Here is a 22468-nt window from a genome sequence, read left to right as displayed (position 1 = left end):
CTGCTCCCCGGCCACCGGAGGAGGGTCCCACATGGCGCGCAGACCTCTTCTGCCGCCCGCTGCTCCCCTCAGCAGTGTACTTCGGTCCTTCTGCCTGCTCTGCTCCCCGCTCTGGCTCTGGTGAATTCTCTCACCCTCCCGCGCTTCTGACTGTACCCAGTGCATGTAAAAACAAAACAAACAAACAAATAAAATAAATAAATAAAACATGCCTCTATAAAAATAAATAAATAAATAAATAAAAACAATTTAAAAAAAAAAATAGTCAGTCCCCAAAAAGTTGTTTACAGTATCCTTTTATGGATGTAACTTTCTTGAGATGACAAATATTATAGAAGTAGAGAACATATTAGTGCTTGCCAGGCCAGGCATTAAGGAAGATTGGGGAGTGCTTGTGGATTTCAAAGAGGCAGGGGGGGACCTCCCTAAATGGCCTAGGGGTTAAGTCTCAGCATTGTCACTGCTATGGCCTAGGTTCAATCCCTGGCCAGGGAGCAATCCCACATGGCACAGCAGACCTCTCCTATCTCACCCCTTGCTCCCCTCAGCAGTGTATTTCAGTGAATCGGCTGTTCTTCTCCCCACTCTGTCTCTGGTGAATCCTTTCACCCCCCTCTCCCACATACCTCTGGCCTCTACCCCAGTTCTTTTATGCCCCAAAAAATGAATGAATGAATAAAAATATCAAAGGGCCAATGGGAGGAATATTTGTAGTGGTGGAAAAGTTATGTATCTGGGTTATCCATGTGTATATCATGGTTGTGTGATTTTTACTTTAGTTATCACGATGCTACCATGGAGAAATCTGTTCAAAAGGGTACAGAGGAACTCAGTCTCTGTACTTACTTACTTGATCTCAAGTAAGTTTTAAAAACCCTGCAAACTGTAGTGTACCAACCCTAGCTTAAGTGATTTGGCCACTGCCTACCTCTCCCAACTTACTTCATCTACCTAGTTTTCCCCTCTCTCACTAACTTCAACCACATGGCCCTCCACTGTTCTGTTCCAAGGGCAGGCCAACACTGTTCCTCCTTCAGGTATTTCATGCTTGCAGTTCTTTCTTGGCTAACTACTTCCACTTGTATTCACCCAGGCAATATCTGCCCTTTCATTCCATCCCCATTTGTTTTGGTTTTTTTTTTTCCTAATTAACCTTTTATTTATTTTTATTTTTTTAATATATTTCTTACATCATTTTCATTTTTGCACAATGCATTTTCATCTTGCTTATATTCCCCATACAATTGCAATCCCTCCTCTCCCTGCCCCTCCCCCATATGTTTTTGTCACATCACACTTTTTCCTTTCTTCATTATGCATTTTATCTCTGAAATACTCATTTTCTTAGTTTGCATGTTTATCCCTTGTCTCCTCTCTGGAATGTAAGCTCCATGAAAACAGGGACTTGACCTGTTTACTATGCATTTCCAGCACCCAGTCACTAGTTGGCCCTGAGTACAGGCCCCGCATGGAGCGGGGATAATGCAGGCTCAGTTCCAGACCATTGCAATACAGCAAAGTTCGCAAAAAGCAAGTCACATGACCTTTGGGTGTCCAGTGCATATGAAAGTGATGTTTATACAGTACTGTAGTCGGCAAAGTGCAGTAGCTTTACATGGAAAACCACTGCACGTGCCTTAATTGAATGTGACAGAGACCCCTTAGGAACACATGTGGTTGGAAAAATGGCACTGACACAGGGTCACTGCAGACCCTCGATCTGCAAAAAGTGCAGCATCTGCAAAGTACACTCGAGCAAAGTACAATGGAATGGGGTGTGTCTGTGAGCATTTGATAAATATTTGTTAAAGGATCCACTGAAGGACTTCTACAGGTGAGACATTAAAAAGAAGCTAATAGGTTCAATTAGTTTTCTTTGGGGGACTTGAGTTCATTAACCACTTTCATTTATCTATCTGTGTAATCTGTCATTACATTGAGTGTCTGTTGTGTGCTAGGTTCTGAGACAGGTGCTGTTGGTGTGTTTTCTCCTGGAGTCTCTAGAAATGCCTTCAAAGGAGACACTATCATTCCCATTTTACAAATGGGGTAACTGAGGTTCTCTCTGAGGAGGAGTACTTGCCTGGATTAAGAGTCACAACACCTGGCTGGAATATAGACCTGACTTCAGTCCCCATATTCTTGGCCCCAAGCTGTCTCCCCCACTGAAAGAAAGGAATTTGAGCCTCCATTAGGTTCAAGGACATGCCCAATGTCACAAGGACAGTGAGTGGTGGTACCTGGGAAGGAGTTGGGGTCTTCACCTTTCGAGTGCACCAGGAAGTCTCCCTGTTGCTGCGGTGACCTCGCTTTCCTCTAAGATTTCCCTGTCCAAGACCTGCCAACTCCAGTATTTCCCAGTCTTATGTTGGCCATTTTCATTTTCTCCCTCCAATTACACTGTGCTCTTTCGTATTTGTTCTGTAACTCTTGTCTGTCTGACACACACATGTATTTCTTATTTCTCAAACTAGGTCATAATACCCTTAAAAATACCTGTAAGAACAGCTACCATTTGCTGAGCCCTGTGCTAAGCACTTGATACATTTATCTCACTGTACTAGTTATCTCTCTCTGCTTAAGAAATTATATCTAAGCCCAACCACATGAAAACTAACAACATGAGTGTCAGAAATTCTGGAGTGGCTACGCTGTGTAGTCGTCATGATGTTAGCAAGGATTCAGTCATCTGGACTGGCTTCTTAGGAGCTGGGAGATTCATTTCCAGGCTCACATATGTGCTGTTGGCATGCTCAGCCTCACTGGCTGTTGGCCAGAGGTTTCAGTTCCTTGCCACCTGGAAGTCTCCATTGGGCTGCTCGCAACACAGAGCAAGTGACAGGAGACAGAGAAGCCTCAGGCTCTCACCCCTTAGTGTGGGAAGCTGCATGTCTTCACTTCTACCACAGGCTGCTATGACGTGGTGCAATGTGGGCAGAGAATACACAGGGTGCGAACACCTGGAGGTGGCGGGGATCCCTGGAAGCATCTCTGATGCTGGATCCCACTGTTCGCCACTCCCAGTTATCATACTAGCTGGACTGGGGTTAGCTCAACCATCAGCGGTTAAACAGCTATAGATTTATCAGTGAACATGTCCTTTCTATCTTTTTTTTTTTTTGAAAATTTATTTATTTATACAAGAACCGGGGTACAGGCCAGATGCACAGGAGGGTGAGAGGATTCACCAGAGACAGAGTGGGGAACAGAACAGGCAGACTAATGAAATACACTGCTGAGGGGAGCAGCGGTCAAGACAGGAGAGGTCTGCCATGCCATGTGGGATCTCGCCAGCTGGCTGGGATTGAACCCACTCTGCAGAGGCTGCGGACAGCGTCACAGTGTGGTGCTCAACTGCCTGTGCCACCAGGAGGCCCCTCTCCTCTCTATCTGAGAAACTCATCTTGGCTCTCAGGGTGCTAAGTCACCTCCAACTTGTTAAGTTTCCCCCTCTGTCTCCTTGATACTCCGGCTTCCTAAACATGGAATAAATATCTCCGCCTACTCCATCATTCTTGAGAGTTTACAACCCTGTAAAGTCTCCATACAGATGTTATTTTGGTCATTCCTCCTACTAATCCTACTAATGTGTTTATCAAATTAACCCAGATGCAGTGGAGGTATTTTCCATTGCACCATAACAAATATAACTTTCTGAGGTTCAAGGCAGTAGGACTGGGATATGTTGTGGGGACCAATTACCAGTGTATGACACTAGCCAGCAGCTTTGCTATAAGGACTAAGGCAAAGTGCTTGGATTGTGCCTGGACACCTGGTCCCTTACAGAACAAAAATGGTAAGGAGTCAGAAGCAAATGGAAAGAATTTTGAGTAATACCTGGCCCAGGTATCTCCATTACCTTTTGAGAAGGTCAGCCATCCTTTCTGGTGCTTATCTCTGAGCTTTTGCAGATGGACAGGCAGACTGAGCCTCCAGGACCAGTGGATGCTCCATATGACCCAGTGACCCGGTGCCATCCTGTCTGACATTGAATGTTCAGGGGACTCCTCTGAACTTGTATTAATATGTACAGCACTTCACTCACATGGAAAATTGATTTTTCTTTTTAAGCACAAAATGTAGCCAGTTTTATAACCTTTCTGCAACTTGACAAAGGCCATTTATAATCCAGTTTCTCCATCACCCTTTCTGGCGCTGGTCTCAAATGTCTTGAAGAACTATCTCATGCATTTGTAATTATGAATTCTTCTTAGGCAAAATTTCATTTCTAAGAGGAGTGACCTTTTTTTGGTATTGTGGCTTTTGCAAATTAATTTTTGCATGTGTGTATTGTTATTGATGTTGTTCGGGATGATGGCTTGGGGAGGGAGCTGGGAGCCAGGCAAGAGCAAAAGGACACAGCGGGGGGCATTTTAATCAGTGGTGTCCAATGATGGATGAGCAGGGCTGGGCCCTGGGTGTTAATCTCAGTGGACAGGAAGTGCAGCAGAATGGCTGAAATTAAAACCTTATTTTCGCTCCTGAATGCAAGAGAGTGGAAACCCCTACTCCATCTGCTGGACTGGAGAAGATGAACTTGGGCTCATTAAATGATAGCAAAGACACTTAAATTGCTGGTTGCCCCACTAGTGTATGTGCTTCCACTCTAAGCACTTAGATGCCAGGCAGCTTGGGAGGTTGGAGTTGTTGGGGTATTTGAGGAGGATAGCTTGTGTGGTAGGTCACCTCCAGAAGGAGGAAGTAAATGAGTCAGGGTAGAGAATTTGAAGTCACCTGTAGAGGACCTTGACTGTCGGCCTAAGGAAGATTCAAGTTGTTGGCATTTATAATGCATTTATTTATTTTTTTTAACATGGAGACTGATCATTTGGAAATACCAGTCTGGTGGCCATTAGGAGGAAGGTTTAGAGAAGACCATGTTGGAGATGAGTAGACTGCTTAGGAGGCCTTTACAGTCTCCTCTTGTGAGTAGCAGGGAAACACATCTAGGGCTGCAGGCACAGGGATGCGGAGTTGGAGACAGAGTCAAGGAAGAAGAGAATCAGTTTATGGAGTTTTCAAGCCAAATCCTGAAGTAAGGTGTACACATCCATGAACCAATTAAAGTTCTACAGCAAATGCATGGGTGAATGACTATGCCCACTTCACAGATATAAACAGGTGATGCTCAGAGAGGCCAATAAATGTATCCTAGATCTCACAGTGTGAGGGCAAGAAATAGACTTAAACTCATATTGACAAGAGCTCTTTATGATATCTCACTACCTCCTTTAGTGACCTTTATAGCTACAGAGTCTGTTGGGCAATTATAATAAATACGAAAATATGCTGCTGATCCCGGCAATGTGGACAGTAATAGCAGCTAACACCTGCTGCATGGCTGTGCTCTGTGCACAGCATGCATGCCACCTGGCTGGCACTTTCTCCCTTCATTCTCATGAATGTACAAGCAGATCCATTTTCCAGGTGGCCACATTGAGGTTCAGAGAGCTAAAGGGACTTGTCCAAGGTCACACAGCTATCATAAGTCAAACTAGGCTTTTCTTTTTTAAAATATATATGTATTTATGCATACAATAACTAGGGTGTAAGCCAGAGATGTGGGGGGAAGGGCATTCACAAGCGACAGAGTGGGAAGCAGAACAGGCAAATCTACTGAAATACACTGCTGGCGGGAGTAGCAGGTGAGGCAGGAGAGGTCTGCTGCGCCATGTGGGTATCTCCCTGGCTGGCTGGCTGGCTGGCTGAGGGATCAAACTCATGCTGCAGTGGCCAGCAACATCTTGGTAGTGTTCTCCTTAACCCCTGCACCACCAGGGAGGCCCCAAGCTAGGCTTTTCAACCTATTTCTATGGTACCAGACACAGGTCCCTTTCCAGGGGGTGGGAGGTGAGGATGTGGGCACTGAGCACCTCCTCAGGCATAACCACCCCTGCTCTCTGTCTGATCAGTGCCCTGAGGAGCTGAGGCCCATGAAGGATGGCTCCGGCTGCTACGACCACTCCAAAGGCATCGACTGCTCGGACGGCTTCAACGGGGGCTGTGAGCAGCTGTGTTTGCAGCAGACCCTGCCTTTGCCCTACGATGCCACCTCCAGTACCATCTTCATGTTCTGCGGGTGAGTCTGTCCCTGAGGCCCGGCCACTCCCTTCAGGGCTGGGGGTTGGGGCGCAGGGGGACAGGAAATAAAAGGTCAAGAGCTACAGTCTGGCCAACCTGGACCTGACCTTCAACAAAATGGCCTTTCTGCCTCTGCTTTTCCAGCCCAGGAGGCAAAAAAAAAAAGGCAAGAGTATATAACCTTTAGTTGGGTGAAGAAAAATAAATAACTGATGAATAATTCTGGTAAGCAGAGTCCATGCTCAGACTGCATCCTAGGCATGGGATTTTTTTCTGTTGTATTTCCTGCCCCATCTTCATCTCCTCCCCTGCTGGCATCCCCCTCCCCTGCAGCCCTGGTTACTTTAGCTTAGAGGCAAAAGCAGGCACCTTGAAAGTGTCACTAAGAAAGCAGTAGGTGTGGTGCTTAAGAGGACAGGCTCAGTGCAGGGTTTCCAGGCTGTTCCTGCAGGAATTTCACAGTCAGTGTGGAGGAATAGAAAGCGTTTCCCTTCTTCCCTTCTAGATTCTTTGACTGGTCTGATAATGAAATTGACATAAGACAGGCTAACAGGAGAAAAATAAAGTTAATTACACATGTACAGTAGCCTCATAACAATAAAATTTAAAGACAGTCAGGCATTGAGCTGACGCCATCCTGAGCTAAGGAGAAGGGAGTAGGGCTCTGGGGCTCACGGGGAGGACGGCCATTCACAGGAAGAGGAGCAGAGCAGATGTTTGCCATGTCATGCAGATAGCATTTCTTTTTTTTTTTAAGATTTATTTATATATGCATAGAAGAACTGGAGTGTAGGCCAGAGGTACAGGGGGTTGAGAGGATTCACCAGAGACAGTGGGGAGCAGAACAAGCAGATCTACGGAGATACACTGCTGAGGGGAGCAGCGGGGAGACAGGAGAGGTCTTCTGTGCCGTGTGGGTAGCTCTCTGGCCGGGGATCACTACAAATAGCTTCACAGTGCTGTGCGTAACCCCTTATGCCACCAGGGAGACCCAGATGAGCATTTCTTACGTAAACATTGTCTCTGGAAATAGCTGTCTTCCTGGTAAAAGAAGTTAAGGGAGAGGGTAGAAGTTTTTCCTGAGTCTGCTGGTTCTTGATTGGCTTCAGCTCAAAACAATCCTCATGTCCCCCTCAATTGCTTAGTCTTTTGGTGTGTAAAGAGTGTTGATGGCGTTGGGGGTGATGGGGAAGTGGTGGGGAGCATAAGGAAGAAAACACACAAGCTTTTCAAAGTTCTCACTCATGCTAAGAACTCCACTGAGGATTCCAATGAGTCTGAGACTGAAAGAGGGGGCAGGTGGGGACCAGCTTGCTGGGTGGCCTGGGGTGAGTGACGTTCCCTCTCTGGGCTGCAGCTCGGCCAGCTGGGAGATGAGGTCTCTGGAAGATGTTTTACCTTCTTCCAATTGAGCTTGTCTCCCACGTTGAGACCTGCGGTGGGATTCATTCTGCCCCCATCACATGTACCTGAGAGTCTGGGCCTCAGGGATCCCTCAGGAATGGCCGCAGTTCTTTTCATTCCCTGCCTGATGGTTAGAAACTTTCACGTAAGAAAATCGGCTCATCATGCAATTTGTCTTGTGACATTCTGTGACTCGGAAAAATAACCATGTGCTCATGCAAGAAATCTGCCATTGGTGTATGCTCAGTGCTTTACTAAGACAGAAAAGCAGATTAAGACCTTAGGACCACCTTTTCAGTCCCACATGTTGCCAAGAAAGAGGTGGGGAGTATGTGTGGGTTCACTCTCAGCTTGGCACGAGATGAATTGTGCCTGTGTGGTTCTGATTTGTAAAGTCCAGTTTTCCTTCCAGGGTGTATTTCCAGGTCTCCCTCCCTGGCCCAGTTACACCTGGGGCTGCAGGTGCCTGTCAAGATAGTGTAGGGGCAGCTCACTGGAGGCCCTCGATATGTATCGGTAAAATAAATAAGAAATAAATTAGTGTATGTAGACCTGAATTTATAGTGGTCTCCCCTCAGCTTAAGTGACTGCAGGGCAGTGTTGAGTAAATTATGCATGGGCTGAGATCTGAGGCTTGAATACAGAATCAGTTGTGTTCTCCTCATTGTTATTTTTCTCCCTGCGTACTTGGGATGTGGGGGGCAGAAAGGGGGGTTGTCCTTCTGTTGCAATAACAACAGCAAGTAATAGCCACAGCAAGGGCAGTGATGCATTCTGACTTGGAGACTGTCCAGCCATCGTAGCCCCCAGCAGTGGTCCAGGGCACCAGTGCACTTGGGTACATGTCCCCGATTTCCCTTGAACTCCCGCTTAGACCACAGACAAGCCTTTCTGGCCCTCTGACTTCCAGTTTCCTCATTTCTAAAATGTTAATATTATCTACTGGATATGATGTCCATTGGGAGGAGTGTAAAGTCCCTAATGCTCATCACCCCTTTAAGGTCAAGTGATATTCCCAGGATCAGAGTTAGCAATGTAGCTCACCCCTCTTTGCCTTGTGACCCTGAGTAAGTTACCTGCTATCTCCTTGCCTCAGTTTCCTCATCTGTACGATAGGGATATTGACAGTATTTCTCTTCAGATTCATTTTTATTTATGTATACAAAAACTGGGGTACAAGCCAGAGGTGCGAGGGATGAAAAAATTCACCAGAGACAGAGTGGGGAACAGAACAGGCAGATCTATTGAATGAAATACACTGCTGAGGGGAGCAGCGGGCGAGACAGGAAAGGTTTCCTGCACCATGTGGGTCACCTCCTTGGCCAGGGATCCAAATTGTGCTGCAGCAGCTGTGAATAGCTTCACGGTGCTGACGCTTAACTCCTTGTACCACCAGAGAAACCCTGTATACAGTTGTTAGGAGGACTAAAGTCATCCCGTTAATTACATCATCATATATGTTAATATTTGTAAAGTGCTTCAGAACAGCACCCTGCACAGGGCCAGGTCTTTATGTTTTTGTTAATTAAAATGCCTAACTTGGGGGATTCTGATGACAGTAGCTCCCTCTCATTTGCTCAATGACTGAGGTGATCAGTCTCTTCGCTGGTGGGTCCATGAGATGGGAAGAACTCACCTTCTCTCCAGAGAGGGCTTCTGAGAGTCTTAAATAAAATTGAGTGGGTCAGAGTACATTGTGGACCTCAGAAGTCCATCCAAATGCTGATGAGCAGAACAAGAAAGACAATAAAATCCAGATCTTCCCAAACCCAATCCACTGCTGTTTCAACATACTTTGAAAATTGCCTATTAAGGATGCAAATGAGAAGTTATCCTCACTTGTTAGAAACAAGATAAACAATACCCTGAAAGCCATCAGCAGGTGCTTGTGAGAAAGTTGGTGGAGAGAAGTGGCTAGCTACTGAATTAAACCAGGAAAACAAATCCTTGCTCAAGGGGACCTTCTCCACTTGCTCAAAGCTCTGTGACTTTTCTAAGGATTTTCTGGGTGGGCACCAATTTAATAAACTAGTTGCCAGCCAGATCATCATAACCTTACCATTTATTCCAACCGATCCTGACTCTGCTCATTGTTTTGTGTACATGAACCTGTGGATTTCTGGTAACAACCCTCAAGGGAGGTTCTATTATCATCCCCATTTACTGTCCAGAAAACCAGGCACAGAGTAGTTCAGTGACTTGCTCAGGGTCACACAGCTGGTAAGTGTGGACCTCAGCATTCAAACCCAGGCCATGGGACTCCACCTGTCAATCAAGGATGTCTCTCTTGGCCATGGGATCTTGGGCAAGTCACTAACTGAACTGTTTTGGTTTTTTTTTTTTTTTCATGTATTCTCAGTTGTGATCGGAGCACCATTTGAAGATGAAATGAAATTATACATGCACAGGGCTGACACACTGAAATGCCCAGTGAATGGTCATTATAATGAGCCTAATGGGTTTATCACCATCTCCTTTAATCATTAATTGTGTGTCTTGTTACTCCTGTGTCTCCAGCACCTAGGACAGTGCCTGGCACATAGTAGGTGCTCAGTTAATAATTGTTGCATGAAGTTCTTTAATTTACATGGCTAAGAAAGCTGTACCCAGTTTGAACTTTCCAGCTGTGTTTCTAGCATCAAGAGTTCTAACATTTTCCTTCTGCCTGTCCTTTCCTCCTTCCCTGTATACCCCACCCCCCAATTAGTCCATGATCCTTTAGCTTGCACAGCTTTGTTTCACATTTAAGTCTCCCTGTAGGCATCACCTTCTCCAGGAAGTCTTCTCCGAGCCCCTCAGGGTAGAGGAGTAAGATGTGCAGTTACCTAGGAACTGGATAATATAATAATATCTCATCCTTTCAAGTGGATTCTATTTCAATATTGGCTCAATATTTATGAAGTAGGGTATGGCATGCATAAAAAGACTCTTTTCCTTGTCTTACTTTAGTTTGTACCTTTTCATTTCTACCCACAGGGCCTTCTTTTATCTTTAGTGTCAAATTCTAATCTATCCTAGTGGATTTTTGACACCTCTTGCAGACTGAACTTCTGCCTAACTGCCCTGATTGGCAGCCCCGAGTTTAGGCCAAGATCCACCCACCAAACTGAGTAAAGAACTTCTTCTCTGGGGTGACACCACCCCCCACCATCCCCAGTAGCAGAGTTACCACTTCTCCCTGCTCTGCTGACTTACTGCTGCCCTTTCTGCTCACACCGTGAACTCCTCATGAGCAGAGACTGGGTCCTAGTTTCCCCATGCCCCTGTTCTTATTCCCCATGGCTTGGCCCATGTCTTCTTCAAAATCTTTCTTGTTAAATCCAGAAATTCAGCTACTAAATACTTGTTGCACCTGCTCTGTGTCTGATCTTTTGTGGGATGCTAAGAATTTGAAGAAACATTGAGGACCAGTCCTGACCCAGCAGGACTAGTGGGAACACTGAACACAGTGACTGAGCCTCTCTTGGTTCTGATTGATGTTAATAGAGCACAGGCAGCCATAGATAGGAGAGAAACCAGAGAATTTGAGGTGTGCCACGGTCATGGGCTACAAAAGCTGAAGAACTTGGAATGAATCTTAAAGGTGAGCAAGAATTGCCTCCCATGAAGACCTTGGCAAGTTACCTAGCAACCAAGTTTGTTTCATTTGTGTGCCTGAGATGTATACTGTGCATGCTTCCAAGGAAATGTAATATTATTCACATAAATCCAACCTATAAAGAAATAAATAATATAAAGATTGTACTGATCAGGACCACTTACAAAGAGAGAAAGGGAAAGCAAGAAATGGTTCCAAGGCCCTAAAACAGGAGAGTTACTCAACATGAGATAAATTTAGTTCTGTGCTTCTTGGCAAACAAAGTAAACAGAAAAAAAAAAAAAAAAAAAAAACATGGTGGCGTATATACTTGTCCTTCCTGGAGAAAAGGAGGAGTGTGATTTTGGTTTTGTTTTATTTTGTTTCATGGAATATATACCTTTTCCTAATACCTTGTGCTCAGAGAGGTAGTGGCTTCCTTTGCATTCTTATAAAAACAAGTGAGCAACATCATCAAATTTCCCTATTGCTCTGGTTATCTTGAAGTTTCAATATTTCTCAGGTCATTTAGAGGAAGAAACAAACACCCAGAAGGGTTTCCAGTCAGTTAGGAGGTAAAAAGCACACCAGAGCCTGAAATATCCCAAGCTCCTCCTAATTTGAATGTGTTTAATGTATTTAAATGTAATTTAATTTTAAATGTAATGAAAATGTATTTCAAACATAGGCTCGAAGACCATTCTAGCCTGAAATAGTCCTTACTAGCCTCTCTATTTAATGTCATTTTAATGTGATTTGAGGAAGGAGAGGCGATAAATACATGTGTTTAATATCCGTCGTTAGCTCAGAGCAACTTATTTGCATCATCAAAGCTGAAGTCTTCTCTAATGGTAGAAAACACCAACCTGAAGACTGAAGACAGTGATTTTACTTTTGACCTTCAGTAAGTAGTCATAGAGGTTTGGAGTAACCCATTCAGGCACTTGCTTTGCTGTGGCTTCCAACTTTTAGGTGAAGGTTCCAGTTCTTACCCCTTTGATTTCTGATTGAAGTACATGAATTTTATCTCTAACAGTTAATACAGGGTATCCACACATCTTGTCAAACATCACCATCTTGTGCTCTCTGCTGTTTGAAACATTTGCTAAAGCTCAGATGTAAGACATAGTCACAGAATTGACAGAGGACTGGAAATCCATCCATTTATACAGAAAGATGTTTTCCGGTGTGGGTTCAGTAGAACATTAATTCCATGAGATGCCCCAAGACAACAAAGGGGCAACTCAGCAGTCCAGCCCACAAGGTAAAGTGTGCACTCTGTAGCTTCCACTTGTGTTTCTGTGGTTCTGACAAAGGCTCTTACAAGTCCCACAATTACAAACCGCCATACTTCCTTGGTTCTAATAGGCTGTTCCCTCTGAAATTGAGATGTATTTTACTGCCAATTGTTTGACAAAGCTTGATAGGCAATTTTTTCTTCCCTTTTGTCATGTCAGGTGAAATGCTAGTATTATTAGCAATATTATTAGCAAGTGTTGAGGTTCTTAGTGAGGTTCTAAATCAATAATTTAGACCAGTGCTCTCACAGAATTTAGTTTGCTTTTCTCCCTTCTTTCTTTTCGAAAGAAAACTCTTGCATAGATTACTTTAAAAATGACTTTTCTAAAAACTATTTTCTTCCCTCCCAATAGAGAGGACTCTGAGAACAATTTTATTAATCTTCATTTTGGCTGATGTTGGGACAGTCCCAAGGGTCCTCCTGAGAAGAAGTCCTAACACCTCAGTTAATGGGTTCATGTCATTTATATCTCAGTGCTAGGTCCTAGAGGGCCCTGGTCCTGGGGAGCCCTGAGTGGGATTTCTCCTGGGAGTCAGGATCAGTAAGACTCAAAGAGAACCTGTTTCTCCCTTGTCTTGCTAGTAGGAGCTTAGACTCACCCCTCATGGGTCCAGCTCTATGTGGTATATGATTCCTGGACTCTTATTACTTGAGCTTTTCTCTATTCCCAATTTTCTTGCAGGATTTCATACCCTCTCCCATTTAAAAAAAGTAGTTTCTAGTCTATCCATTTTACTAAATAATTTTATGGCACCCCTTAAACCACTGAGGAATGAATGAATGGTTGAGTGAATAAATACATGAATAAATAAATAATACTCTGATTTGAGAATTTGCATAAATGACATTACCCTGTAAGTCCCAGTTTCCACTTTCGAAAAATAAGCAGATTGGAAGAAGTCATTCGTGTTGAAATGGAATGAGCACTATATTCGGAGGAAGAAGGCCCAAGTGAAGGTCCCAGTATTTCCAGAGTATTCATGTGATCTTGGTCAAGGAATTTAAAAGGCCAAAGCCTCAGGGTCCTTGGCGCAATACTGGCATGAAAGTATCCTCTCACGATGCTAGATAAGGATTAAATAAAATATGCTCTTGGCTAAACACGTATAAGGTTTATAGTGCAATCTCTAAAGTCCCATCCAGTTCTAGTATTCTCTGTACTGTGATGGGTTGTGTTAAGGGTAACACATTCATTGCCTTCAGCTAAAATGCCCAGTTTGTATCTTTGTACTTATTTTATGTTTTTCATTTTGGTATATGTATAAATATAGTTTCATGCAGATCTTGGCTGGTTTCCTGTGAGCCTACACTCTTTAAATTTTTTGTAAGAAAATCTCCCAGACGACAGAATGTTCTAAAGGAGCTGTATAATTATGTCGCATGGTACAAAAATAAAATGAGGGGGAAAAAAGAAACCAACAACTAAACAGACCTTTGCATAAATCATTCTGTACCCTGCGGTGGCTTGGGAGAGAGAGATGCTCACGTTTCAAAACTCAGAGGTTCGCTTGCCTTTATTTTCTTCCTCCCTTCCTCTCTGAGGGTCTTACTGAACATACCCTGGGTCTTTTATCTCCCCCTTCCTTCTCTACTGCTGAGCCACAATCCTTTCACACCCCAGGCAAAGGAAAATCACCATGAATATACACTTGTAATGTGGCTAAAATCTCTCTCTCTCTCTCTCTCTCTCTCTCTCTCTCTCTCTCTCTCTCACACACACACACACACACACACACAGAGAAACAACATACTCATACACAAACACAGGCGCACACACTCACAATATTCATATTCACACAAACACACTCACAAACAGGCACACAGAGAGGTGTACAGACACTCATAGACACAAACACAGGCATACACACAAACATACACTCATACACTCACAAAGATAGGCACACACTTACACACAGATACACAAACACAGACGTGAAACAGGCGCATATTCACATGCACAGGTACATATGCATGCTCACACACTCTTTCTGAGATCTGAACTACTAGGGTTACTCTCTAGATCCCCTCTAGTCATGGCTCTGTGGGCAGTTTGTACAATTTCACTAAACCGCAGTTTTCTCATCTGCAAATGGGAGCAATATCTCCTGTATGGGTTTCCTGGTGCTTCCACAATGAGTCACCATAAAGTTGGTGGCTTAAAACACACAGATGTATTATTTTATAGCTGTGGGGGTCAGGATCCCTAAAATATATAAGGGCTAGATCATTCACACTCTCCCCCCCTTACATTCTTGCTGTCCCACCTCTGCTTTTAAGTTGTTCTTCTCTGGCTCTGACAGTTTTATAAAGATCTTTAAGATTACAGATAATTTAGAATTAATCTTCCTATCTCAAAATTTATAACTAAGTCATAGCTGTAAAGCCCCTTTTGCCAGCAAGGTAGCTTTTTCACAGATTTTAGGGGTTAGGACATAGACATTTTGGGAGGAACATTATAGGTGTACTAAGGGACAAATAAAGTGATATATATAGAAAAATAGTTCCCCTACACAGCGTGGTCTTCAGTTTGGACTTGAGCTTTGTACATACATGTATATGCCTGTGTACATGCAGATAGGCATATATAATGCATATATTTAACTTATATGTAATACTTGCATATAACATCAGTGGGTATATAAATTGATTTTTTTTTTTGTGGGACCCTCGCCAGAGGCCGGGGATCGAACTGGCACCGGAGATGCTGTGGGCAGCCTTGCAACCCAGCGCTCAACTGCTGCACCACCAGGGGAGGCCCCTATAAATTGATATTTTTAAAGAGACACACAATGTTTTGTGTACAATTTATTTCCAATGACTGGCACACAAGGAGTTCTGCATTATGTAGTTTGAGAAAGAACATCGAGGAAGGGGAGGCTGCTGGCTTTAAGAAATCTAGATCAGGCCTCCCCGGTGGCGCAGCGGTTGAGCGCTGGGTTGTGAAGCTGCCCGCAGCCTCTGCAGCGACAATTCGATCCCTGGCTGCAACCAGGCCACCGAGGGATGGTTCCACATGGCCCGCAGACCTCTCTTGCCGCCCGCTGCTCCCCTCAGCAGTGTACTTCGGTCCTTCTGCCTGCTCTGCTCCCCACTCTGGCTCTGGTGAATTCTCTCACCCTCCCGTGCTTCTGACTGTATCCAGTACTTGTATAAATAAATAAATAAATCTTAAAAAATAAAAAAAAAAGAAAGAAAGAAATCTAGATCTAGAGGGAAGCCAGCAGCTAAGACCTGAGAATCACTAGTATCAGAATTATATTCCTGGGAAGTGTTAGTGGGTGATCAAATAATAATCACTGATTATAATAGCATCATCATTGTGACATTAAACATAACATCACAGTAGCCAATGCATTAATTGGCAACCACATGATAGATTCTATTTTATCATTTACAGAAGTTATCTCTAGTTCTCACATCAACCCTATAAGGATTATTAATATCCCCATTTAATAGATTATGTCACTGAGGCCTAGGAAAGTTAATGGACTTGATCAGAGTCATATAACTAGTACGTGGGTTACAACCACTATTTGAACTCAGGTGTAACTAGATCCAAGATCTGAGCTTGACACCTTAAGTAAGAGTGCACCTTGACACCGTAAGAGTGCACCTTAAGTAAGTCCCCGATGAATTCAACAAAGAAGATCTTAAGCTACATGCAAACTAGAATGCAATAAATAATGTTAGATATTAGCAAAAGCAAATGAATTTAGCTAGATGGGAACTATTAAATAAAAAAGTAACTTTCTCATTAACACTGGGGTAAGGAAAACATCCAACTCTTTAGAAGTGAGCACAGACAGCAAAGCAGGAGTCAGAGCTCTATGACACTTATTAAGAAGCAAGAAAGACTGAAAATAAACAAATGAGACATTCAACTCAAGAAGCCAGAAAGGGAACTATAAAACAAAGTCAAAGAAAGCAGCGGGAAGGAATTAGTACAAATAAAGCTGAAATAAATGAAAGAGGGGGAAAAAAGGAGCCTCATCAATAACACGTAAAAGCCTGTTCAAAGGAGAGGGAGCGAACACAAATAAACACATTAGGAATGAGCTGCGGACATAACCACAGAAGATAAAGCAGATTTAATGAGAATACTCTGTACAACTTTATACCCATAAATTTGAAAGTCTTGATAAAATGCATTATTTTCTTAGAAAATATAAATTACCAAGTTTGTATCATGATGCTGTGGAAAATCTAGATAGACAGCTAGCATAAAATAAAATGATAGGAGAGCTAAATATCAACAGTCAAAAAGAAGACCTCAAGAGGAAAGAAATTTATAGCAGATCTTCTCAAGCCATCAAAGAGTGGATACCTAGTGTCTCATTTAAACTGATCCAGAGAAAGAAAATAACACTCCAGTTTTCTAATTTATTCCATAATCCTAGTAGCATTCCAATGCCCAAAATGGGCACGTATATACTCATCCATCTTGAAAAATCTGCTTGGCATATGAGAAGTGAATTCCTTATGTGGTAGGATGAAAAATCAACTTACAAAAATTAGTAACAGCTTTTCTCAATAGCAGCAATAACTAAGTAGGAAATAGAAGGGAAAGCATATGTAAAAACTATTTTTACCTACAAGATGGAAACGCTGTAATAATACAAGGTGGAAAAACTAATATTACAAGCAATTTCATACTTTTTGGGCATGTTATATTGCAGAAAGAAATTCAGTGAGTACTCATGGTTACTCTGTAAGGTGGGGGACTTCTTTATGAACAAACTGAAGAAGTATAGAGATGGATGTTAAACATTTTGTCCAGAGTCATATGGTCAATAACTGGTTGATTCGGGTTTGGGATTCTTGTAGCCTGAATCCAAAACACTTGCTTATAACCTCTAGAACATGGTGCATCCACCACAACATACATGCAAGATATTAATAACTAAGTCAAAACTTCAATGAAGACTTTGAAAGAAAACTTGCTTAATAAATGGAGATGCAAACTCTCTTTATAAATAAGATTCTCAACTGTAAGATGCTGTATCAGTCAGCCAGGATCAGATAAGCTATGTTGCTAGAACAAATAAAGCCTCCCTAACCAAAGCTTGTAAGCAAAAGTTTTCCTCCTCTGTCCCTCTTTTCCTCCCTCCCTTCTTTTCTATTGAAATAACATTGTTTCATAACACTATATAGTTTTCAGGTGTACAGCCTTATAATCAACACACACGCACACAGACACATATTCTGTCATGTTTACCACCAAAAGTCTAGTTTGCATCTGACAATTTCCATACAATTGAACACATTTACTGGATTCCCTGACCCATTCTTTCCCTTCTGGTAATCACTACATTCTTAAAGTCCAAAAGTTTGTTTTTCTTTGTTTTGTGCATTCATTTTGTTTGTATTTTAGAAAAAAAAAAATTGAGTTTTTTCTATTTTTTTTTTTTGTGGCTCCATAGCTTTATTTTTTTTTAATTTTTATTTATTGATTTTTTTGCTGAAGAGTATTCTGTTTTTTAACCTACTTTAGGATATTTTTTAAATTAAAATATCTTTAAGATATTTCCCCCCACCATCATCCCTTGTTCCCCCTTGTTACTTTCTCTACCCATTTCTCTTAACCTAGGATCTCTAGAAATGTTCATTGATATCCACTGTTTTTTTTTTTTTTTGAGGTATTTGCATTTTTTAAGATTTATTTATTTATTTATACAAGCACTGGGCACAGTCAGAAGCGCAGGAGAGTGAGAGAATTCACCAGAGTCAGAGCGGGGAGCAGAACAGACAGACTTATGAAGTACACTGCTGAGGGGAGCAGCGGGTGTCAGGAGAGGTCTGCGCACCATGTGGGTCCCTCCTCCGGTGGCCGGGTTGCAAGCGGGGATCGAACCGTCACTGCAGAGGCTGCGGGCAGCTTAGTAACCCAGCGCTCAACCACTGTGCCACAGGGGAGGCCCGATACCCACTGGTTTTTGAAGTGTTTTATGTTATCAAATTGTCTCCTATGCAAATGTCCAGTATTTGTTTTTAACATCCTGACTTACATTGCCACTGGAAATGACTGCAATTCATCTTTTGTTGTGGCTATATAGTAATCCAGGGAGGGTATATGTCACATCTCCTTCATCACTCCATCAGTGGACATTTAGGCTGCTTTCATATCCTAGCTGTTGTAGATAAGTCTGTTTGAACTTATGGGTTTTCTGTTGATCATTTCATATTATGTGGATAGATGCCCTAGAGTGGAATTGCTGGGTCATATGATATTCCCACTCCAATCTTACCATAATAAGGGGAGAAAGGGCTTGAGAATCTCGGGATATTTGAAAGGACCAGGTCTGGCAGTGACTTAGAGCAGGTTAATGCCTCCCATCACACAGAATTCTAACACATGCTTCCTCCAGCCCAAGTGCAAAGACAGCTTAGGTGCATAGTCCACCGGTGTGTGCAGGAAGACAACATAGTCTGCTCAATCTAAGTCATCATGTCTGCAACAGTTATCAGCAGTGCCCAGTACAGAATTGACCCACAATACATTTTTTTAAAGATTTATTTTTATTTAGGCATAGAAAAACTTGGGTGTGGGTCAGAGGTGCAGGGGGTGAAAGGATTCACCAGAGACGGATTAGGGGCCAGAACAGGCAGATCTACTGAAATACACTGCTGTTGGGGAGCAGCGGATGAGACAGGAGAAGTCTGCTGCATCATGTGGGTCAGCTCCCAGGCTGGGAATCGAACTCAGGCCACAGTGGCTGGTGATAGCTTGATAGTGCTGATACTTTAACCCCTGTGCCACTAGGGATTAAAGTACATTTTTCTTAAAGGAAGAGAAGTTACCCCTTTTCCCCACATTGTTGTCTGCAGTTGTGGTATAGGGTGCAATATCACCCAAAATTCTACTTGGATTTTACAAGGAATCTGACAAGCCAATTGTAAAATTCACCTGAAGGGAAAAACCAATACGAACAGCAAGGAAATTCTGATACAGGAAGTTAGTGTTTGTGATGTGGAAAATATGTAACTACTCTGCCTAAAACAAGCTATAATACTAAAGTTATTAAAGAAGTGTTGAATGATTGCAGGAGTATACAAATAATTAAACACGAACAATTCTGATCATGTATCCATGATATATACAGGGCTTCATTATATGACAAGTGGTATTTCAAATGAGTCAGTGAAAGAGTAGATCCTTCAGATAATTGACTACTCTTTTTAAAAATACTTAACTTAAAATAACCATTCCCACCAACCATAACAATAAATCCCATATAGATTTAATAAACAAAGATGAAAAAGTTATGAAATTGTTAAAAGAATATAAAGAAATTTCATTATCTTGTGGCTTCCTAAGCATCCTACAAAGTTCAGAAACAATAAAGGATCAAGATAGATTATGAGATATCAAAAACCAGAATAAAGTATATGTAGAGACTGAAAGAAAATTTCAGCATATATGGAAGGTGAAAGATAATTATTAGGGAAAAATATGCAAAACTTATACAACCCAGTAAGGAAAGAGACAACAATCACAATAGAAAAATGGTTCAAGCACATGGATCAACAATCTGCAGATGGGGAAATATAAATGATTTTGACATGAAAAGATAGTGAATCTCACCATTAGCTGGGGAAATGCAAATCCCCACCCCCAAATGAGTTATTTTTCCCTATCCCAGATTGACAGTAATGAATATAAAACATGTGGGGAAATGGTATCTCTCATTTGTTAATGATAGGGTTGTAAACTCATAGAACCTCTACAGACAGCATTTAGTAGATCTATCAAAATTTTAAAATTCATAAAACATTGACCCAGTAATCCCTCTTCTTACAAACCATTTTATAGAAACACACACACATGCACAGTGATATATGTACAAAGATCTTCATTATGGCACCATTTGTAATAGCAAATAGCTACAAACAACCAAAATGCCCATCAATAAAGATTAGATAAAAGCATTATGGTACATTTATACTGTGCAGTGCCAAATATCCATTAAAAAGATAGATCTCTATGAAAACTGACTTGAAAAGATCTCCAAGAAATAGTATTACATATAAATGTATATCTCACATCAATACATAGTGCAATTCTATTTATGTGTTTATTATAAAAATTATATATATTAGGTATGGTGTATATAATATAATCATATAATTATATAAATCACATATATGATAATACATATTTGTATATAATATGTAATGTAATTATATTACATTTGTAATATACATATATTTATACAACAAATGTAAATAGTTGCATTATTTATATTCTATATCTCCCATCCAGTTATATATATATCATTTTATATATATAGCATGTATCTAAATGCATTGCAAAATTCTAGAACAATATATAATAGTTAACAGTGATGTACACTGAAATAGGAAGAAATAGGGGAAAAAACATTTTACTGTGTATGCTTTGATAATGTTGAAAATGTTTAATGATTTATAACAAGAAAGTGTGGGGAAAAGGCAGGTGAAAGGAGTGCTGTACCCAAAAAAACATTTCTCTATCTTTCCTGAGAAACTCCTAGAATAAATGGGGGAACTGACTTTATTGAGCACTTCCTAGATGCTTTGCACATTTATAGGTTCTCACTTCATCTGTACTGCAACTTTACTAAGGGAGATTTGCATTATATTTACAGATGCAAAAAGAAAGTGGGTAGACTTGACCAGGGCACTGGACAGGCCTTCTTCCAAGGAACTTTCCCCAGACTTAGGGCAAGTGCCTGTAAACAGCAGGACCATCAGTACATCAGTCCTCCTGGCATTAAAGGAAAGAGTGACATCTTGTTTGTGTGCAAGACTTTCTGGTTTTTCTCTGGAGTGTTTGCAGGTCAGGTTTCCAGTTCTAGTTCCTGCCTTCAGTTGGGCTCTATGCCTTTAGCGTCAGCTACTGGTTTCTGAAATCTGGGTACATTTTCTTCTGAAACCATCTTATCACCTCCTTATCTTTCTCCTATATGAGTCCCCAAATTCCCTTGCAGAGAGAATCAATGGATCTTCACCTCATCGCATAGAAGAAAGACAAATAAGTGATCCCCTGATTTCTAGTGCCTCCAACCAGCACAGCCTAACCAGTATCTTATGAAAATAGACATAACTGGATATACAGAAGCTAAGCATAGAAAAAGATGCCTTTGTTGCTAAACAGACCTAAATTTGAATGCCAGCTTTGTCACGTGGTGTGGTGCACTTTATTTCTTGGCTTCTCATTTTGCTTCTGTGAAAAGCAAAAATGATGACACTACCTTTTTGTCATGGCTGGAAAATAAATATGCAAAATATCCACTAGGAAGTGGATAGTGTATGCTTAATAAACAGAAACACCACCATTGAAAGCATTACTACCACTGCTATAGTTACTTGGTTAAGGTCATCGCAATACTGTTTTTGCAGCCAGTGTCATTGGACTTCATAACAGCCTAGTGAATTAAGATAGGAGAGGACTGTCCATTTTAAAGATGAGGACACTGAGATCAGAAAAGTTAAGTGACTTGCCTGGGTTCACAAGTGTCAAGACACAAAGGTGACATTTATACAGGTCTCTCCAGTTATGTGCCTTTCCTCTGGGATGTCTTATTTACTTACGTGCACTAGACCCTTAAAGAAGTCCAGTTGTGGGGCCTCCCCGGTGGTGCAGCGATTGAGTGCTGGGCTGCGAAGCTGCCCGCAGCCTCTGCAGCACCAGTTTGATCCTCGGCCACCGGTGAGGGTCCCACATGCCGTGCAGACCTCTCCTGCTGCAACCGCTGCTCCCCTCAGCCATGTACTTTGTCGTTCTGCCTGTTCTGCTCCCCTCTGGGCTCTGGTGGATTCTCTCTCCCTCCCAGGCTTCTGACTGTACCCAATGCTTGTATAAATAAATAAATAAATCTTAAAAAAAGAAGTCCAGTTGCTGGATTGCTATTTCAGGGGCTGAGACTCTGCTTCCTCACCTTTCCCCATGTCTCTGAGAGATTCCTTCCCCACTGCAAAATAATATTATTAATTTATTATAACAAAATAATATTGTAAATATTGTTTCCAAATCTCATTCAGATGCTATTTGTCTCAGAGAGGAAGCTTTTCATGCCTCTAAGTCATGTCAAGCGCCCTTCTGCTAGGAGGATTGGGTACTTACAGAC

At 42.0% G+C, this 22468-nt stretch overlaps 1 protein-coding gene across 4 annotated transcripts in view; it reads left to right on the top strand.

The window, feature by feature from the left end:
* The window catches only part of ASTN2 (astrotactin 2), a gene marked incomplete at both ends in the record, with an annotated part of 818546 nt that overhangs the window by 493503 nt on the left and 302575 nt on the right, over nucleotides 1-22468 (top strand). For all 4 annotated transcript variants that reach the window (XM_084237291.1, XM_084237290.1, XM_084237288.1 and 1 more), the window contains one exon: nucleotides 5913-6079. In XM_084237291.1, the coding sequence (XP_084093417.1) occupies nucleotides 5913-6079 (167 nt within the window). The remainder of the gene's footprint in view (nucleotides 1-5912; nucleotides 6080-22468) is intronic.

This window comes from Talpa europaea (genome assembly GCF_964194135.1).
Source record: "Talpa europaea genome assembly, chromosome: 7".
Taxonomy (NCBI): Eukaryota; Metazoa; Chordata; class Mammalia; order Eulipotyphla; family Talpidae; genus Talpa; species Talpa europaea.
This window is presented reverse-complemented; position numbering and strand designations above follow the sequence as displayed.